Genomic DNA, 21,701 nt, shown 5'->3' with positions numbered 1-21,701 from the left:
ATATCTTTCTCTCTCTCTTAAAAATGTCTTGTAAAAAAACCCCAAAACATTCTTTTCTTTTAAAATTTTGATTCGAGAATCTCTTCTTCCCTTCTACCTTTCTCCCATCCCCTGAAAAGACAATCAATATGATATTAATTACATATGTGAAATCATGTGAGGCTTATTTCCATATTAGTCTTATCATAGAAAACAAAACAAAATAAAATGAGAAAATTATACTTCAGTTTGTACTCCAAGCATATCATTTCTCTGTCTAGAGGTGAATAGAATTTTTTCATCATGTGTCCTTTGACATTATCTTGGATCATTGTATTGATCATAATAGCCCAAGTCTTAAATAGCTGATCATCATTACAAAATTTCTCTTACTGTGCACAGTGATCTTCTATTTCTGCTCATGTCACTTTTCATCAGTTCATATAGTTCTTGCCATGTTTTTCTGAAGCTATCATTTGCATCATTTCTTATAGCATAGTAGTATTTTATCACAATTATATGCCACAACTTGCCCAGTTGATGAGCATCCATTCTATTTCCAGTTCTTTGTCAACACAAAAGAGCTGCTATAAATATTTTTGTATATATAGGTCCTTTTCCTTGTCTTTAATTTTTGTCAAATGTAATTGTATCATTAATGGATTAAAGGGTGTTTGTTTCTTTTTATTCAGTTGTTTGATCTCTGTTACTTTTCTTGGGCAGAGAGCTTCTCTAGCTACTACTGCTGTCACTGTCTGCCTCACTCTGGACCCTACCAGCCTTGATGCTACAAATCTTTTCTTTGGACCTCCTAAGTTTTCTTAGGCTGTAAAAATGTCTCCCTCTCATCTTTTGTTGGATATGTCATTCCAAATTTTGATTTGAGGTATTATTTTAAGGATATTTTTGGGAGATTCAGCTGGGTCCCAGCCTGTACTCTACCATCTTAGCTTTGATCCTTTGAGTGTACTTTTCTTGAATTTAAATTACTATAGGGGATTCTAATTGTTCCTTAATTGCTTAATTGCTTTCAATTCCATATCTATTTTAGTATACTTTATATTATAACAGAGTTGTGATTTCTAGGTCTTATTCATGTTGGTGATGAACTCAGGGAAGTAAATGGAATTCCAGTAGAAGATAAGAGACCTGAGGAAATAATACAGATTTTGGTAAGTAGCAAAATTATTTGTAAATTGCAGTAGAAATTCATAGTGAATAGAAATCCTTGTTCATTGAAACTAGATTCACTCCATGTGTTTAATACTGTATTATATACATAATAATACTTGTATTATTATACAAGCACATACCATAATTTGTGATTTTGATTTTTAAATCTTTGAAGACTCATTTAGATGTATTATGATATACAAACACTTTTTAATCATCTGTGAACATTCTATGAATTTAATGACTCTTTAAAGTCCTATTATATAAGTACTCTGAGAAACCTGTTCAATTTGTGGGCTATGAAATAATTTTGACTAAATTCTTACCATTAATGGTATGAGCATTTTTTTTTAAATAATTTTTTTTATTGATAGAACGCATGCCAGGGTAATTTTTTACAGCATTATCCCTTGCATTCATTTCTGTTCCGATTTTTCCCCTCCCTCCCTCCACCCCTTTCCCCAGATGGCAAGAGTCCTTTACATGTTGAATGGGTTGCAGTATATCCTAGATACAATATATGTGTGCAGAACCAAACAGTTTTCTTGTTGCACAGGGAGAATTGAATTCAGAAGGTATAAATAACCTGGGAGGAAAAACATAAATGCAAGCAGTTTATATTCATTTCCAGTGTTCTTTCTCTGGGTGTAGCTGCTTCTGTCCATCTTTGATCAATTAAGGCTCAGTATGAGCATTTTTAATTAGATGTAATCACGGAAAGTAGGTAGATTTTTTTTTTTTATTAAAAAACATAGTTGATGCTTGTCAATAAGTTTTTTGTGGATTCTATTCAACTATAATGAGCCTTTCCTTTATTTATAGGCTATTCTCTCATGTTCACAATAATTATCTTTTATGTAACTTCCCATTCAGTTGCATTCAATAATACCAAATGAACTCAATATACACCTACCTCCAATATTCAGTGTTTCTTACATTTTGAGGATATTTTGTGGTTTATAAATATTTTAAGGATTAAAAAGTAGATAGACACTAGATCACCAATAGAACAATAGAGACAGATGAAGTGATATCATTAGTGTGGATTTTTAAAAACTTTTTTGAAGTCTTTACTAGGTTTTCTAGTTATAGTTTTTATATAAATGGTTTGTTCATTATGGCTTAACTGAATGTTATAGCTCTAAAGTTACTAAATCTTAGATCTATTTGTGTAATATCTCTTTGTTTCATTCTTCTTTTTTTATCAGGCTCAGTCTCAGGGAGCAATTACATTTAAAATTATACCAAGCATCAAAGAAGATGTGCCATCTAAAGAAGGCAAGGTAATCACTACTTATAGCTGATGTTTTGTTATTTTTTTTTAATTAACAGCAATATATATTCCATATAGCATGCTACTTTTGCATAATGATTTGCTTATATTTTTCCTAGTTTATTCTGACTTCAGTATCAGAGTAAGAACAATGTGACCAATTTAATGCATTTAATATTGATATTTATTTCAAATAACATTCAAATTAAATATTTTACTTTTTGTAGATGTATATCAAAGCCCTATTTGACTATGATCCTTATGAGGATAAAGCAATTCCATGTAAAGAAGCTGGGCTTTCTTTCAAAAAGGGAGATATCCTTCAAATTATGAGCCAAGATGATGCAACTTGGTGGCAAGCCAAACATGAAGGTGATGCCAATCCTCGAGCAGGCTTGATCCCTTCAAAACATTTCCAGGAAAGGTGAGCTACTGAGGAACACCATTGTGTTCTCAGAAATAAACTATTTGCCATACTTGAAATGACTTGTTACCTTGTCAGAGTTGTTATTCTAAACTCAGAAATCATTTCTAGAATCTTACATGCTCATTTTAGACATTTTTGTACTTGGAACTTGGCTTTCCTTAATTTGGTATCTTCATATAAATGACTCAATGTGATGGGCTAGTCTTAATCCATTTGGAAATAAACAGAAGCATATGAACAATAGAATATCAATGAGAACTGTAGTAATATGCTAGGTGTAATAAATGCTGCAGTCTTTTTTGTCCTATTCAGCAAAATTGTAATCTTTTGATTTTCATTTCTCAACTTGAACAATTTGTATTATTTTTATTTTTTGTAAGTGTTAAGTGGTTTGTTTTAAAACAAGTCCATATTCTGGTACTATGTTTATTAATCTCTGATCTATAGAAAATGAATGTTCTGGTATAATAAAGTAGTGTTAGGAAGGGACTCTATGAAGCCCTCTCAAATTCTCCTCCAAAAACTAGAAAATCACCTCCAAATTGGTCTAGGATCAGTTTATCAGCCTTGCAGGAAATGTCTGTCTCACTGGGATGAGGGGGAAGCAAGTTCCAAGAACAATAACAACAGCTTCAGTGCTTTGGGCCTGGTCAGGGCTCTCAGCCTGGGGCATCCACTGGCAAGGCCCCACCTAGGCCAGAGAGCCTTCTGTGCAAGTGCAGCAAGGTCCCCGCCTAGTAACCATGTCCCCAGCACAAACCACAAGCTGGGCCTTGACTCCATTGCTGACCTCAGGAGTGAAGCTTCATCCTGAAGCTGGTCAGTCCTGTTTGGCCAAGAGACCCTGTTTCCGTAGCAACTCAGCCCAGCACCTCATCTTTTGTGCATATCAATCACAAAATTAATCCTTCAAGGCCTGTTAGCAGAGAAGCTCTGTAACCAGCAGCATGGCCTCATCCAGGAATAAGGCACCCAGGACAGTCACAGCCTCAGTCCCTGGATGAACCAGAAGGGAAGTTTGCTTTCTAGAGAAAGTGAGCGGCTAAACCCTGAAGCCCAGTGAAAGGCAGTGGTGAGACCCAGAGCCCCAGCATGAAAACTTTGGGACAGTGAAGGACCAGAGCCCAACTCTCACACGAAAACACCAAGTCAGAAAAGAGAAAGAAAAATGAGCAGGACACAACAAAAAAAGAGCTTGATTGTAGAAAGTTACAATGGTGAGAAGGAGGACAATGGCATAAACTTAGAAGAGGACAATAAGGTTAAAATGCCCTGGAGGAAGCCTCAAAGGAAAATGTTAATTTCATCTCAGACCCAAAAAGGATTCCTGGAATAGCTTTAAAAAGATTTTTAAAAGCAAAGTAGAGAAGTAGAAGAAATGTTGGAAAAATAAATGAGAATAATGCACGAGAATCATGAAAAAAAGGATCATTGTTTTGGGAAAAGATATGCAAAAACTTAATGAGAAAACAAATTCCATAAGAAATAGAATTGGCCAAATGGAAAAAGAAGTACAAAAGCTCACTCTAGAAAATAATTCCTTAAAAATTAGAATTGTACAAGTAGAAATTAATGATTTTGTGAGACATTAATATGATTTCAAAAATCAAAAAATGTTTTAAAAGAAGAAAAAAAATTTCTCATGAAACACAACTGACCTAGAAAATAGATCCAAAAGTGATAAAATAAGAATTAGTTGACTATGTGAAAGTCAAGATCCTCCCCCCCTCAAAAAAACAAACACCTAGACAAAATATTTTAAGAAATTAACAAAAAAACTTCTGATATATTAGTTTGAGAGGATAAAATAAAATTGAAAGAATCTACCAGTTACCCCCTGAAAGAGATCCCAAAATGAAAACTCTTAGAAACATCTTAACCAAATTCCTTAGTTCACAGGCCAAGAGAAAGTAATTACAAGTATTATAGAAAGGAACAATTCAAATATTGTGAAGCTACAGTAAGAATTACAAAGGATTTGGCAACTTGTACATTAAAGAATAGGAGGAATTGGAATACAATAATCTAGAAGGCAAAAGAGTTAGAAGTACAACCAAGAATCACCTACCCAATTAAATTTAATAAAATCTTTTAGAGAGAAAAAAATGGATGCTTTATGAAATAGAGAACTTTCAAGTATTTTAATTTAAAGATCAGCGCTGAATTTGAAATTTGACCTCTAAATACAGGACTCAAGGGAAACATAAAAAGATAAAAAATAAACAAGAAATAGGAAAAATAAAAATTTCAATGAGGTTAAACTTTCTAATTTCTATAAGGCAAGATAATATTTGTACTTCTTAAAATCTTTATTACTATAAAAGCAGTTAGGAATACATCTAGATAGAGGATATGGATAGAAGATAACTTTGATAGGATGGTATTCCCCAAAAAGAAAATAAAGGTGTAAGAAAGAAAATTGTACTGGAAAAACATAGGGGGAGATTGGGGTAAATTATCCCACATAAAAGAGGCCTGAGAGAGAGAATTAAAATGGAGAGAGGGATGTGGTGGGTATGAACCCTTACTTCATCAAAAGTGATTGAAAGATGGAATCACATATACCCAGTAGAATAACAAAATCTATTTTATCCTATAAGAAGTAAAATAAGCTGATAAAAAGGAAGAGTATATTCAGGAATGTGATAATCATAAGTGGAATACTTTTGAGAAGGGAAAAGGTGAAGGATATGAGAAAGAGAGAGATAAATTAACAATAACATGGAGGAAAAATACACAATTATTTATAAGTGTGAATGGGCAGAAAAAGTAAATGCATCCTTTTCAGATAATAAGGCAATTAAAAATAAATTCAATAATGGACAGTAAAGAGATTAAAAATTAATTGGAAATGAAATATTTAATCATAAAAAACAAGTGGGTCAAAGAAAAAATCATACAAACCATCAATAATTTCATTAAAGAAAATGGCACCAATGAGACAACATATCAGACTTTTTATACTTTTTGCAGATATTATATTTAGAAAATTCTAGAGAATCAACTAAAAGACTACTTGAAATTATTAACAATGTTAAGCAAAGTTGTTGGGTACAAAATACACCCTCAGAAATCATCAGCATTTCAGTATATTACCAGCAAAATTCAGCAACAAGAAATAAATTCCATTTAAAATAACTATAGAAAATATAAATACTAGGGAGTCTTACTTGCTAGGACAAATCCAGGAACTATATGAATACAACTGAAAAACACTTTTCACACAAATAAAGGCAGATCTAAACAATTGGGAAAATATGAATGCTTATGGATGGGCTAAGCCAATATAATAAAAATGACAATTCTATCTAAATTAATCTTATATATTCAGTCTTGCCAATCAAACAATCAAAAATATTTTATAAAACTAGAAAAAATAATAACAAAATTCATATGGAAGTACAAAGCTCAAGGCTATGTCAAGGGCAGTAATGAAGAAAATGCCAAAGAAGATTATGTAGCCATTCTAGATCTCAAACTATATTATAAAGCAATAATCATCAAAAAGACTTAGGTTCTGGCTAAGAAATAGAATGGTGGTTCATTGTACTAGATTTGGTAAAAATTACATTATAGTGACAGACATAGTAATCTAGCATATTGTTAATCCAAAAATCTAAGTTTTTAGTATAGAAACTGCTGGTAAAAATGGAAAACAGTATGGCAGAAACTAGATATAGACCAACATTTCATCTATGTACTAAGATAAGGTCAAAATGAGTATACAATTTACATATAAAAGGTGATACCATAAGCAAATTAAGAAAGCTTAGAATAGTTTGACATAGAGAGCATTATAAAATGTAAAATAGTTTTTGCACCAACAAAACTAATGCAACCAACAAAATTATAAGGACAGTTGAAAACTGGGAGGTGAGGAAGGAATTTAAAACAAATATCTCCGAAAAAATCATCTTTTCTCAACATATATAGAAAAGTGCATCAGATTTATAAAAATATAAATCATTCCCCAATTGATAAATGATCAAAAGATATGAGCATGTGGTTTTTAGACAAAAAAAATCAAAGCTATCTGTAATCATTTGAAAAAATTCATTATTGATCAGTAAAACATCAACTAAAACAATTCTGAGGTCCCATCTCACATTACATCAGAGTGGTTAAAATGACAAAAAAGGAGAATGTTAGATGTTGGAGATGTATTAAAACCGGGATACAATTACACTATTGGTGGAGTTTTAAACATTCTGGAGAGCAACTTAAAACTATTTCCAAAGTTCTAGAAAACTGTGAATACTCTTTGATCCAGCAATAACAGTGCTAGGTCTATATCACAAAAACATCACAAAAACGGGAAAAGGATATAATTGTGTAAAAATATTGTAGCTCTTTTGTGAATGTCTAAGAATTAGAAATTATAGGGATGCCTATCAATCAATGAATGACTATACAAGCTTCTGTATGGAATATTATTGCCTTGTAATAAATGACAAGCAGGATGATTTCAGGAAAACCTTAAAAGACTTAAGTGAACTGATGCATAGTGAATCAAACAAAATCAGGAAAATGTTGTACACGGTAACAGCAATGTGTGATGAAGAACTGTGAGTAACTTAGCTCTATTAAGCAATATAGTGATCCAAGGCAATCCCAAAGCATTAACTGAGAAAGTATACTCTTTGCATTCAATGAAAGAATTGATATTGATTGAATTCATATTGAAAAAAATTCTTTATTTTAATTTTTTCTTTTAATTTTAGTCTTCTTGTACAAAATGACTAATATAGAAATGTTTTACCTAATTGCACATGTACAGCCTATATCTGCTTGCATCTTGGAAAGTGGGTAGGAAAAGGAAGGAGAGAGGAATAGAATTTGAAACACAAAACTAAATTTAAAAAAATTTTTAAATGAAAAAAAAATTGAAGACTTTCTATGCATGATTATTGTATAACTCTGTGACTTTCAGGCACAACTCAACCTTTCCTTCTCTCTCTTTTTTTAATTATAGGAAAGAGATGGCAGAAATAGCAAAAATAATGAAATACCTGAACATAGCCTACAGGTTAGGGCCAATTCCATCAATTCTGATCACAAGTCTGTATTGATTAGTTTCTTAAGAATGTCCATAACAAATATTGGTAACATTTGCTTATAGGCTTAGACTACTTTTCTCTTTTTTAAATAAATTTTTATTATGTTAAATGTTTAACAATTACACATAATTTTCAAATTCTTTGAAACTTCCAAATTTGAGTTTCCAATTTTTTCTTTCCTCTCCTTTCTCATGCTTTGTGAGGGCAAGTAATATATCCATTATATTTGTGAAGTTAGAGTCCTTTTTTCTTGTTCTAGCTCTTTCTTCTTCACCCTTAGAATTGGCTAAGATGGATAGATTCTCTCTCTAGAAAGTAAAGCCTGAGAGAGGGATAGAATAAAAATGAAAAAAAGAATTCTGCTAGGTTTTGTGATTCAAGGTTCATTCAAAACCGACAGTTTGCCCATGAATACAAGTTGTATGTACTAAGCTGCACTAAGTTAGGAAACTTTAATATATAGACCATTTCTGTTGAATGAGTGCATTATTTCTTTATTGTCAGGAAGTGAAAAAAAAAAAAAGAAAACTGTTAATAAAAAAAGAAAGAAAGAAAATGCATGAATTTATTTATATTTCTTTCCTCATTTCCAGGAGATTTGCACTAAGGCGACCAGAAGTATTAGTTCAGCCCCTGAAAGTTTCTAACCGGAAATCATGTAAGTTTGTTAATGGGGGAAAAAGGGAGACTAGGCCCTGGTATTTCTTTCTTTTAAAAGAAGTTCTTGTAACAAATCAAGAACTTGTATCCCTTTGGAGAGTTTTTAATACTCTATTTTCAGCTGTGAAATTCACTCGAGAGTACTTATTTAAACCTGTTGAAGTAATATGATGATAATAATAGTAAGGAGAGGGGTAGTAGTTCAAGAAAAGATGTGCCTTTCAGAATAACTGATAATAGAGTTTTTGTTAAAATAAAATTAAAAAATTTACTTATCAGTTTGAATTATGATGTTTCAAAAATATAATAGGACAGTATTCTTTTAGAATATGTTAGAAAAAATATTATATATTATAATATTTTAGAAAAAAATTATGAAGTCCCAAGGTTCTTTAGAAAATAATTTTTACACCTACTTTTCTTACTAACCTTGTCCATCTCCCTTCTCTTCTCAGTTACACTTTTTACTCATTCCATCACATCCAACTAGCAGTCATTAAGAGAATAGTAAAATAATAAAAAAAATCATAATGATGTAGTGCTAGATTTGGAGTCCAAGGTTATTGAGTTCTAATTCTGTCTCAAACTCCCTATGTGTCTTTAAGACACAATGTACCTTTGGAGCTTCAGTGTTTTCATTCATTCCAAGAAAAAGTTAGACTTGATCTCTAGGGCCACTTTCAAGCCCTGTCTTATGATCTTAGAATCAGTGAATGTACATGCTAAAAGATATAAAATATGTTTCTTTTCATCCCCAAATCTTAAGCTTCCCCGCCCTGACTTCAAGCCCTGGATCTTTGTTTCAATAAAATAATTACCCATTTTGAGGTGAAGTGAATAAACAAATGGAGATAAATACATTCTTTGCCCAGATATTTTGCAGCTAATACCTGTGTTTAGTCTTGTTGCATTTTTCACATCTCTTGTTAATGTCTGTTATTTATAGAGATGTATAATAAAGGGATCTCAGGCTTAGTCAGAATTCAACTACTTGCCTTAGAATGTAAATGTCACAAATAAAAAAGTATTTAAAAACTAAATGCACTGATTTGAAAGTCTGTCTGTCCCTGCTACTCTAAATTCAAACAGAAAAGCACCTGTCATCTACCGCCACATATATTTTAACATCTGAAACGTCTAAGATTTAGTTGAAAAAATTTCTTACTACTTTTAGTTTCAAATCTGCTTATCTATGGGGGGGAAATTTTTTTAACAATAACTTCTTAAATAGTATTCCACAAAATTGGTCATAGAACAACCCCCTGCTAACAAAATAAAAAATAAATTTTAATATAATTATCATGTCTGGAATTCTCTTCCTTTCAAGGCCCCAATTTTGTTTACCTTTTGAGTCACTTTGGAAAGCTATTTTGGCATGCTTGGCATCAAGTTAAATCAAATGGCCAGAAGGTTTCTTGATTTTTATCCTCACGAAATTTTAATGGGGTAGGGAATGCCAAATGTTCTTTTGACATCAGATTTGTGAAATATTTTTCAATTAAGAGACATGAGCTTGATTTTTTATTATTTACTTCTAGAACTAAAATAGCATGAAATCTAAAAATTAATGTAGATTTGCTGACTTCCCTAAGTTGAACTGTAGCTTTTGATAACATATTCCTTTGTTCACATCATTATAATACAAGTATTCTTCAATTTATAAATATATGTGAGTATATTTATTTGGGAAAGAGAAGAGTCAGTAATAAAAGCTTTTTACAAGTAGTTTTATTTAGGATTTCATCTTAATTACTACATTATTCTGCTAGTAGAAATAAAGATTGAATGCTTCTATTCTGCCTCATTCTTGATACCTTGTTGCCTCTTAATATTCTCAAACTTCCTTCTTAAATACCATTTATTTGTTTTTCCCCTAGAAAATTCATTTGTTAACTAGTAGAGAACTTATTTCTCTTTAATCATTTGCTGTCAAAATGAACAGTGTCAGCATTTAATTGAGTGTCCACTTTATGTAGAACACATAACATATATCTAACATATTATTTAAAAAAATAACTATGGAAGAAGATTTATATCATTAATGAGTTGATAATTTAAGAGTTTCTATGAAAGTCAACAGGTAGATCCCACTAAAGCAGAATACAGTAGAGTCATTGCTATATACCAAAGTTGCTTGAAATTAAAAATTAACAAAAAATTTGTTGAAATCTCTGTATTGATTCACCTGATTGATAGTGGTATTTGAAAGCACTTGATATTATACCTTTATGCAACTAGTGACTTTGCCTGAAATACTTTCCACTAAATGTTCTCATGTCCTTGAACATGAATTTTTTGAAGTGTTACTTTTTAGCAGTAGTTAATAATATTATACCCTTATTTCACATGATATGCTACCTTTTTTTTACTACTTCATAATTGGTATATTGATATGAAAATGTACCCATTGTTCCTGGAATATTTTTAATATTTTAAAATATCTATTTATTAGAATAGAATTTAAGATATCTTTCAAGGTATACATTATGTAATTGTTTTCAAGAAAATGATTCTAAGATGATTATGTCTAGAAGTTTTTGAAAAGTGAATTTGTGATAAACATATTTATTTATATCTTTTACATATTTTACATGTAAAAATTGAGACCTGGATTTGTGTGTGTGTGTGTCTGTATGTATACAGACATACACATACATATGTGGATATAGATAAATTAGCCAATGTAATTAAATCTGAAATGCCATTTATGAGTAAGGTGATAAAAATGTATTTTTTAAGTATATGATTCAGCTAAAGTTTAACTATGCTAAATTCTTTATAGTTTGGTTAATTAAAATGGGACTTAGAGGGTTTCAGTTCATAACAGCATGTAAGTTAATAACACAAAATGACTAATCAGTTTATTACAATGTTATGTTTCCAGGTATTATCATCTCTGCATTGATTAATTTGGTAGTTTTACCTTTCAAATATTTAAATGCAAAGGTGTCATTAGCAAGTCTAGAGTTTAAAGTTAGAGCTAGACAAAAATATGATATCAGTAAAGTATAAAATCAATTATTGTTGTTCCTTTTTGCCTTTGTATAAGGAGAATGAGTGTAATTATGAAAATTACTAATATATTCCCAGAAAGTAGTTTTTTACCCTAAAGAATGTTACTTGCAATTCATTACAAACGCTTAAAATTAATCCCAAATCTTAGGAATTTTTTCTTTGGTATTCCAGAATAATTCAGTTTTTAGAGAAAGTTAAGAATTGCTTGTTTAAAACGAAAAGTATTTTCACATACATTTCTACACAGATTTTATTTTAGCAGTTTAATGATAAATTCACTAAAGACTTTAGCTGTATGTGGGCTTGAAGACCCTGATAATAATATTCTTTGATAGGATTGGTCTGTGGTTTATTATGTAAAAGATATAATTTGTATTCTGCAAATGAGTAAAAGCATATTCTTTATCTCAAATAGCATGTAGAAATCCTTCAAGATAGAAAACTTAGTGATTTATGTTCCTAGACTTCATATAATTTAAAATACATTGTATATGATTGCCTTCTTACACATAAACAATATATCATCTGCCCCCTTTAAAAAAGAAACATTAATTTCTTTGCTTATTTAGAACATTCTCAAAATATTTTGTATCTACATGTTGAATTGTAAATATATCAGGTAAGACTTAGCCTTCCTTATGTCATAAATACTAATTTTTCTTTTACTTTTATAGCACATGATTTGTATTTATTATTTGTTGTTTTTAAATTTCAATATGTGAGATCTTCAAAAAGAAAAAATATATACCATTTTCATATGGAATATTTTACCGCAAAGGATTCTACTATGGATTTATTTATAGCTCTTAATTTGCTTTAGTTAAAAGGAATGATCAAAATATTGATAATGAGAAAGAAATTTATAAACATGACTCCTTAAAAAACATTTATTGAATTGCTCTTGCTAAATATAGTTCTTATGGAATTATTGTAACAAAATATCATTTTATTGACTTTATGAGTATTCAAAAGCAAAAACATAAAATATATCTCATTCTAGTTTTGATTTAACCATATGTGAGCGATACCACATGAGTAAGAGGAAATATTTAACTGCAGCCAAATGGTGTTCATTCAAACAAGATGTAACCCAGTTTATCCAAAGACAAGCATTTTGTGGATTGAAGACCACATTCTGCCAACAAAAGAATTTAAACATTTAGTAAAAGAATGAATATATTGTTCATGTTACCAATTTTTAGAAGGCCAAGTATTTAAGAATAATATAAAGCAGGACTTTACAGCTTGTTGCAATAAGGTTTTTCAAGTTTAGTCTGTTCCCTGCTGCCAGCATATTGGCTTAAGTTCTTGTACCCTCACGCATACCGTTAATTCACAAATAAATTAGACCATTTAGAATATAGTGTCAAGTTCTGCTCAATATTTTGTTCTTATATTGCTATGTACTTATTTCTTTATGTGTATATATTTTTCTTTGAGACAACATGTCAATTGTTTTTTTCCTCTTGTCAAAGTAACTGAAATGCATTCTTAGAAAACATTTGGGCAAAGAGGCAATGGGCAGTGAAGTAATTGAGTTCACTCTTTCTACTAGTATAGTGCAAAAGGAAAGATTTCTCTCATTACAAATATCAGTGTTGTTTTTAACATTTCAAAATGCGGCCTCTGAGCCACTATCAGGATATTTGCACTTTGATTTTCCCCAGAGCAGTGCTTTAATTTGAGCCATATACTCTCTAGCAAAGTTCTATTTGCAACCAATGCCATATACACGAAATAATTTCTCAGGGTTATCTTTTGTGGTTATGAAGTGCTTTGGATTTTTTATTTAATTTTAATTTTTTATTATTTTCATTTGTTTTATGCTTTGAGAAACTAATTTTCCCAAATGGAAATTGAAACTTTAACTTTGACCTATTTAACATGACACTCACAAGTGTGGTCTATGTTGAAATGAGTAATATTATATGCAAAGACAGATGATAGAAAATTTAGAGGATATAATCACTCTACTAGCCAGTAATACCAGATGTATATTTCAACACGGAATGTAAACACTACAACCATTGCAGTAACTTTCATGGATAAATGGTTTTTCCAATCTTTGCTGTCATAGATATTGGTTGATTCACAAGATTCTAATAGTATCCACAAAATGGAAATGGTGCTGTCAATTTCTTTGTTTTTACTGTCAACACAGTATATATATATATATATATATATTACAATAAGTGTTGTGTAGCTATTGCTTTTGTTAAAATAATATAAGTTTTTCTATATAATAAGGGATCAGTAGCCAGCATAATTTTAAATGATGAGGTAAATGCCTCATAAAATGGACATAAAATGCATCATCATTAGAATTTATCACATTAGTAAGTGGAAATAAGAGAATTAAGTTAAAGACATTAAACAAAAGCTTAACAGACCTATTAAGGTGGAAGGGTCCAGGTGTGCAAATTGGGTTCAAGGATAGTTAAAAATGACTTTGGAAATTCACTTGGAGTTTTGTTCATATGTTGATTTGGGTTTTTCTTTTTTGTTGTTAACTGTTTTTAAGATTTTTTCCCATTTTCAATTTTCCCATTATCAGACACTTGTGTTTTCTCTTTTGAGAACTGATTGTTTACATCCTTGGCCATTATGGGTTTAGAAACATATGAGATCTATCAGCAACTTCTTTAATTGATCTATGCCATCCATATTATTCCCCCTAGATAGTTTTTAAAGTCATAAGATTTTAAAAAAAGAAATACTAAGAGAGAACAAAATTATAGTGGATGACATAGAATATTAATTTAATTGTCAAACTTATATAGTACAGCTGCTTGTTTTTATGTGTCATGTCACATTTTGCAGTTCATTGGATGTATATTCATTGCATAGGATGGATCTGTATCTGTTGAAGTATAATATTACTGTTGAAATAGAGCTTTCTAATTGCTACTTTTTTTTCTGATAAAATATTGAGGATGTCTGTAATTTATTTGATGCTGAATCTTTGGTATAAAATATAGCATTTGAATATAATACTATTGATTAGAAAAAATAAGATCTACTTTATCATGTTCTTCATTTTGGCACAATTTCCAGGAACACCTAAAAATAAAACATACTTAACTTACTTTATTGAACATGCATATATATTTCTTCTTGCCTTTGTATCTGGAGTTCCTAACCTTCAAAATTCAATTCCATTTTGTCCGATGTCTACTTTTGATGCTAACATGGTTAGTTCAATGTAAAAGGTAATGAAATTAGTAGTTTTGGGTACCCCATTTTGGAATGTTAAGTAATGGTTGATAATTCATTTATGCTGTTTTGATTTATTTGCAATCACCTAACAGTGCAATTATTAAGCAAAAGAAGAAAGAACTGCTAATCTGACCTCTTCTCTTATGTCCCCACATGCCCTACAAAGTGCTATTATAGCTAATTGTCAAATTTGTCCTCTGACCAACCCATATGTAACTCCCTATTTATTAGATGCTTCCACTACTGCAGGCAACTCCTAAGTCAAACTTGATTATTTGTGTTACTGATTTAATTGTATTTGTAATTTGGTAATTGTTTTAGGTTACTATTTGTCATACAAAATCAAACTGTTACGGTAAAAATAATTATTTGATTTTTTGACTATAGAATAACTTTTTCTTTTAAAAATATTTTTGTTGAATATTTTGTTAAATGTTTGGAATACTCAAAACTATTAAGAATTTGAGGTTCAATTTTTTTTGTGTGTATATATGTATGTATGTATGTATGTATGTGTATTTTGTTTTTGTGACATGGAATAGTAGAAAGAACATTGGCTTTCATGCTTAATACCTTTATGACTTTAGTTAAGTCAGTTAGTCAACATGGGCCTCATTTCCCTCATCTGTTAAATGGGGTCATTAGACTCTACTCCTATAATGCTTCTCACTATTTTTAATCTATTTATTTTTATTTTATAATTTTACTATCTGAAATACCTTGTAGCCAAAGTTAGCCTATAATAATGAATAGAATCCTAAATATCCTTTCATTGATACATATTTTGAAGAAGCCTCATGAGTACATTTTGTTAATTATTTCATTTCATCTCATTTCACTCTGGCTAATTCCATTAGGTACATGAAGGGTTGTGCTCTTATTATTAATTTGTAAAGTTTTTTTTTTTTTTAAAGATCATTTCTTTTTCTACATTTATATAAATTTAGCCTATTTGTTGGATGATTTTAAAAATTTAAAACATTTGTTTTCCTTTTTGGCTCTTCTAAGATGAGGAAACAGTTGAGTGTGGTAGGTGCATTTTTTTTCTTGCTAGATATAATGTCTTCATTCTTTAATTGTATTTCAGCACATTTAATCATTTCCTTCCCCTTTCTTTTTTGTGCTTCTCAGAGGAAATTGAAGGTATATGTATAAAAGTTTCCCTGCATAGCTCAGTAATTTTATTTGGTGAACATGTGTTTAGGATTAAACTGAATATGGTTCAAAGTTTATAGGAGATTATTATGTTATACATACAAAACTTTTATATTGACTTTATAACACTGAGCATATTGAAGTGTAGATTCTTATGTTTTTAAAAAGAAGTTGGAAAAATTTTTGTATGTAATCTTTTGTCTTGCATATAAGGAAAAGTGATATGAAATAATTCTGAGTGTTTCATTTTGGTGGATATTCACAAATAAATGTTGGTACAGTAGGAATATTTAATTTCTTTGAGCTAATGTAGTTATTGGGAATATTGTTTTTTTTAGAAACTAAAATAAACTTAATATGTCAAACAATTTTTTTTTTTTTTTGCCCCTGTTATTCACTAGAATATTAGTGCAGGATTTTTGCAGCTTATTTTATCCTTTCCTGAAAATACATAAAAAATGGAATGTAGTATATCTTTATCTTTTTTTTTTATGGAGCACATGTATAGTAACTGAAAGGATGTGTTTATATAATCATGACCTTTCTGTCTAATCCAGTGAGCCAATAAAAAATTGCTGTCTCATTTTTTTTTAAATAAAACTTTGTTTTGTGACTTTTTTTTTTAAGTGCCAAAATTTTCTTAAACTTGAAAAGGAAAGCAATTCTTTAAAATTGATAGGAATGCTTTCAGAGAAATGCTATGGAAAATTGGAAAACATCAGTTTGCATGATAAATTTTAAAGTTTCTCCAATTGAGATCGTAAAATAACATCTTTTATGCTTAAACAGTGCTATAGTGAGGGCATTTCTATGCTGTGCTTTACATAATTATTTTTAAGAAATTTGTTTTATTTTATTTAAAAATTTTTTTTCTTTGCATCTGTGGCTGAGCATCTAACTGTTCTGCTTTATTTCTTGGCTTTTGTTCTGTATGTTTTTACACTCCAGAAGATGCTGAATGTGCTGGTAACAACAGTGGAACCTATATAGGTGAGCAATTAGATATGAAAGACAGTTTGTTTTCTTTTCAACTGCTTTTTTCTGGAACTTTTAGAAATTTATTTATTTTTTTTATTTTGGGAGTGGGGCTAAGTAACACATCAGCATGTCTTGATGTGGATTAACAGAGCATGGAACCTTTCATATAAACAGGCTCAGTGGATTTGACATAAAGGATTTTAACAATTTCATTTGCACTATTTTAAAAGCTGTTCATTTACCATATTTTACTTAACATTTATGATTCTTAGGGACAAAAAGAACTAAAAATAAGAGGTAGATTGTATATATACTTTGGGGGTGTGTGTGTGTATGTGTATTTCAAAATTACAAGGTTAACATTGAAGATACTGAAATTTTTGAGGTCTCTTAATAATTTAAAAGTTATTTTTTTCCTCCTCAGATAATCAATGACTTTTCTACTATATGCTTTTAATTTTTAAAAATGATAAAAACTCACCATAGACTGTATTAGAACAAATGATGATAATGAGAAAAATCTAGCTCTGCCATCAAATGTTTTAAACAAATAAATATAAAAATCAGTATTAAATTCTGAGTACAGCATTTTAAAAGGGGTATAAACAAAATAAGACAAAGAAAATAGATGAAGTTAAAAATCAAGATCATGAAAGAACTTGAGACAATGCCATGTAAGAATCTGTTGAAGGAATTAAATATGGTTAGTCTAGAGAAAGGAAGATACACAGGAAATATATGAGTTATCTCCAGTCATTTCAAGAGTGATAATACATAGATATATATGACGTTTGGCCTGAACAATTAAGTTATAAGTAAGTTACAGAGGAAGTTACAAAGGAAGTTACAGAGAGCTTTAATCTGGACATAAGGAAAAATTTGATAATAATTAAACTTGTCTCAGAGCAAAATAGACTTTCCTAATAAGTGAATTTCCTCTCCCTCAGTTGGAAGATTCAAGTACAAGCAAGATGAGTAGCTCAGTAGTTTGGGGGAGAGGGGATTGCTATTTAGGAGTTGATTGGATTAAATGCTCTCCAAGGTACTTAGCAGGCCCTTGATTTTATAATTTTATAAAGGGTATACTTTAAAGACATTCAATATTTAAAGAAAGAAAAAAGCAAGGGAATAATAATTTGGCTGAGAGAGTTAGGCCCAGTAAAATTTTTTTGTTTGTTTAAGTGAAAATTGAATATGCTTGTAGAGTAAAGGGAGGAAACTCATACAAAGAGATGTTGAAGATAGAGAGGTAAAAATTAGGAGCAACATTCTAGTAACACTGTATTTTAGTAATAGACATCTGGTAACAATCTTTTTGCCTGAAAAAAATAATAATGTCATAAGCAGCAAGAAAAATAATCATCATAAATCCCTTGTATCTCAATTTGTAGAAGCTACATTAACTTTCTTTTGACTCGGTATGGACTCTAAAGTTACTGCTCATCTAACAATTTTTTTTGTCTTAGTTTATCCAGCAGAATTCAATCTTTCTTATGTCTAGCTAAATGTGAATAGATTAAAAACAGTGAAGATAGCAAAAATGGTGTCAATTCAGTAGACATCTACAAATTAATTAATATGTGTAAGGACTTATCCTAGGTTCTGAGGATCCAAAAGCACAAATGAAACAATTTCTGCCTTCACAGAACTTTCATTCATCTGCATGGGGGAAAAGTGTACCATATACTCAAACATATGTATGGTAATTTGAGGAGGGATAATATCAATAACTTAGGCATCATTCAGAATGAATTTAACATGTGAGCAAAGTGATGAAGCAAGATAAAGCTTCTGAGAGGAAGTTGTGAGAGAAGAACAGTTCTCAGACATGCGCCTAGCCTTGGGAATAAAGACATAGATGTGAGAGATGAAATATTGGGGCAAAACCTTGTTTGACTGGAACAGAAGTGGTTTCTCAACACACTTGAGTGTGACTTGAATCAGATCAAAATGTAATTTGGAAATATTTAAGTGATAATTAAATGATAAAAATATAAATGATAAATAAAACATAAATGCTAATACTTTTTTTAAAATGAAAACTTTTTATTTTTCATAACATTTGCATGGACAATTCTTCAGTATTAGCCCCTTGCAAAACTCTTGTGTTCCAATTTCCCTCCCCCTTCCTCCACACTCTCCCCTAGATGGCAAATAGTCCAATATATGTTAAACATGGTAGAAATGTATGTTAAATGCAATATATGCATACATATTTATACAATTATCGTGCTGCACAAGAAAAAAAGAAGCAGAATAAAATGCAATCAAACAACAACAGAAAGAGTGAAAATGCTATGTTATAAACCACACTCAGTTCCCACAGTTCTCTCCTTGGGTGTAGATGGTGCTCTTCATTACTGAATAATTGGAATTGGTTTGAAGTATCTCATTGTTGAAGAGAGCCACATCCATTAGAATTGATCATCATATAATCTTCTTGTTAATGCTAATAATTTTAAAAACTAAGTATGTGACCCATATAGATCCTTATATATGGATTAGTGGTGCTTGTTTCTATTTGAATTTAATACTACTAGTAGGTTACAGATAGGATATTTGAAGAGGAAAAATGTATAATGAGGCTGTCAAAATGAGAAAGAGCTATATTGTAGGGCTTTAGGCAAGGATTTAAAGGCCAATTTGAGGAGTGTATGTTTTATACTAGAGATAAGGAAACACTGAAATATTTTGAGTATTGTTTTCAGGTAGCTAAGTAGTGCAATAGTGGAGCAGTGGATCTGGACTCAAGAAGATCTGCATTCAGAGCCAGATGCAAATACTCATTTTGTGACTGGGGAGGGTCTGTAATGTCAGTGGGAAGGTGTTACATGGGCCTGGGAAGGTACCAGAAAATGCCCTTGAAGGGAAGAGTTGCACCTAGGAAGTTTGAAGGTAGAAATCAAAGAGAGCATTCCAGGTATGGAGGACCCTTAATAAAAAGGCAGGGAAGGCATTCAAAAGGTGATTGCTATGGGCCAGGTTTCTGTCGAATGACATCCCCCATTCTGGATTCTGGTGTCTTGACTTTTTCTATTCAGTTCTTGTATCCATTCTGTCCTTGTTCCTGGACGGAGTGTGTAGGTGACTCCTTTCTGGTGTCCCTCATAATTTCAGGAACTTTCAGGACCAAAGTGCCCTCCCTGACCTCTCACTATGTACCTGCTGTTTCTCCCATTGCTATGTGAGTTCTCTGAAAGCAGTGATTTTCTTTGTCCTTGTAGTTTTGTCTTCAGAGTTTAGCACATTGTTTGGTACAGATCTTAACAAATACTTTTGTCTCTGTTTATTCATTCTCATCAATTCTACCTCCAAAGATTAATTTTTAGAAACCTAAGAATTAATGTAGGGGGTAATTCTCAGAAGCCTAACAGAGGATAAGAGGTTACAGAATATTTAACATAGACCATAAAAGGATGTTGGAGGTCAAGTTGAATCCCTTTATTATTTTATTTAACATAGATCTTAAAGAGATGTTGGAGGTCAAGTTCAATCCCTTTATTATTCATATGTCGTGTGAAAATGGAAGCCCTGAAAGAATAAATGTCAAAAGTCACAGAGGTTCTGAGGAATAGGGATGGAATTCTAACAACTGTTTTCCATTCCATCTTGCTGTTTCCGAATATAATGGTAATAGCTATCATTTTTATAGCATTTTAAGATTTGTGAAGCCTGTTAGACATCCCAAACTAGATTTTCTGTAGGCATTTTGACATGTCTAAAATGGAACCTATCTTCTCTCCTCCTCTATCACCTCCAAGCTCTATCCCTTTCGAAAGCTTTCCCAGTTAGCCAGGCTTGCAGCCTTGAGGTCATTAACAACTCCTCCCCCATAGTTACCATTCATGTCCATATGGTTGTCATATCACTTCTCACCCATCTCCTCCTTCTCCTGTCTGAATTATTGCAGTAGCCAACTGGTGAGTCTTACCATCTCAAGTCTACCCATTCTAGGCCATCCTTTGCTCATCTGTCAAATTGGGTCTGACTGTGTCCTCACCTAAGCTCCCAAATATAAAGTCCTTTTTTATCCTTAAATATCCTTTATAGTTCTTCCCCTTCCTTTCCCCAAGCCCTTCTGGCCTGCCTCTTCCTTCCTTATCCACATGACTCTGACTCAGTCACCCAAGACTCCCTTAGTGCTGGGCATTTTCGTTGTGTCTCTCCTGCCTGGAATTCTCTTTCTCCTCAACTCTGCCTCCTCCTTTCTCCAAAAGGAAGATTCCAGTGGAGATGGAGGGAAGTTAATAAGGAGTTCTGTCTTGTTGAAATAATGAATTTGTGGTGCTGGGTGAAATATTCAGAGTGGTGAGAAGAGGAATTGGATATAGAGACATCTGCATCAGGATAGATGAGTGGTGAAGGCCAAGGCGATGAAGGGGCTAAGCAATGAGTTTCAGAGATAGCCAAATGGCTAACCTTTCTTTGAAGGAAAAAGGTGACATCTATTTTCACATTACCTATAGGGAAGCATTGATATACTACCTACTGTGTGCTGAGTGTTGTACCAAGCACTTTTACAAATCCCTCCTGTGGTGTTCTCAAAAAACCCTTTGAGCTAAGTGCTATTATTATTTCCATTGCTCTATTGAGGCAACCAAAAGGTAAGTGATTTGCCCAGGCTCACACAACTTGTATATGTTTGAGGCCAGTTTTCAGCTCAAGTCTCCCTTCTCTTGGCCCATCATTTTAACCATATTGCTCTCCCAGTTGTCTATATTCTCCAGTGTATCTTTTCCCTCCTCTACCCCACCTAGGAAGCCATCCC

The 21,701-nt window shown here is 31.5% G+C and overlaps 1 protein-coding gene across 2 annotated transcripts in view; it reads left to right on the top strand.

Moving 5' to 3' along the window:
- MPP7 (MAGUK p55 scaffold protein 7) overlaps positions 1-21,701 on the top strand; it is a 230,004-nt gene that overhangs the window by 167,173 nt on the left and 41,130 nt on the right. For both annotated transcript variants that reach the window (XM_052000274.1, XM_052000275.1), the window contains 4 exons: positions 1,066-1,151; positions 2,361-2,435; positions 2,653-2,849; positions 8,503-8,567. In XM_052000274.1, coding sequence (XP_051856234.1) covers positions 1,066-1,151; positions 2,361-2,435; positions 2,653-2,849; positions 8,503-8,567 — 423 coding nt within the window. The remainder of the gene's footprint in view (positions 1-1,065; positions 1,152-2,360; positions 2,436-2,652; positions 2,850-8,502; positions 8,568-21,701) is intronic.

This window comes from Antechinus flavipes, chromosome 5 (assembly GCF_016432865.1).
Source record: "Antechinus flavipes isolate AdamAnt ecotype Samford, QLD, Australia chromosome 5, AdamAnt_v2, whole genome shotgun sequence".
Lineage (NCBI taxonomy): Eukaryota > Metazoa > Chordata > Mammalia > Dasyuromorphia > Dasyuridae > Antechinus > Antechinus flavipes.
The sequence above is the reverse complement of the archived record's forward strand: the minus strand, read 5'-3'. Positions and strand labels throughout refer to the sequence as shown.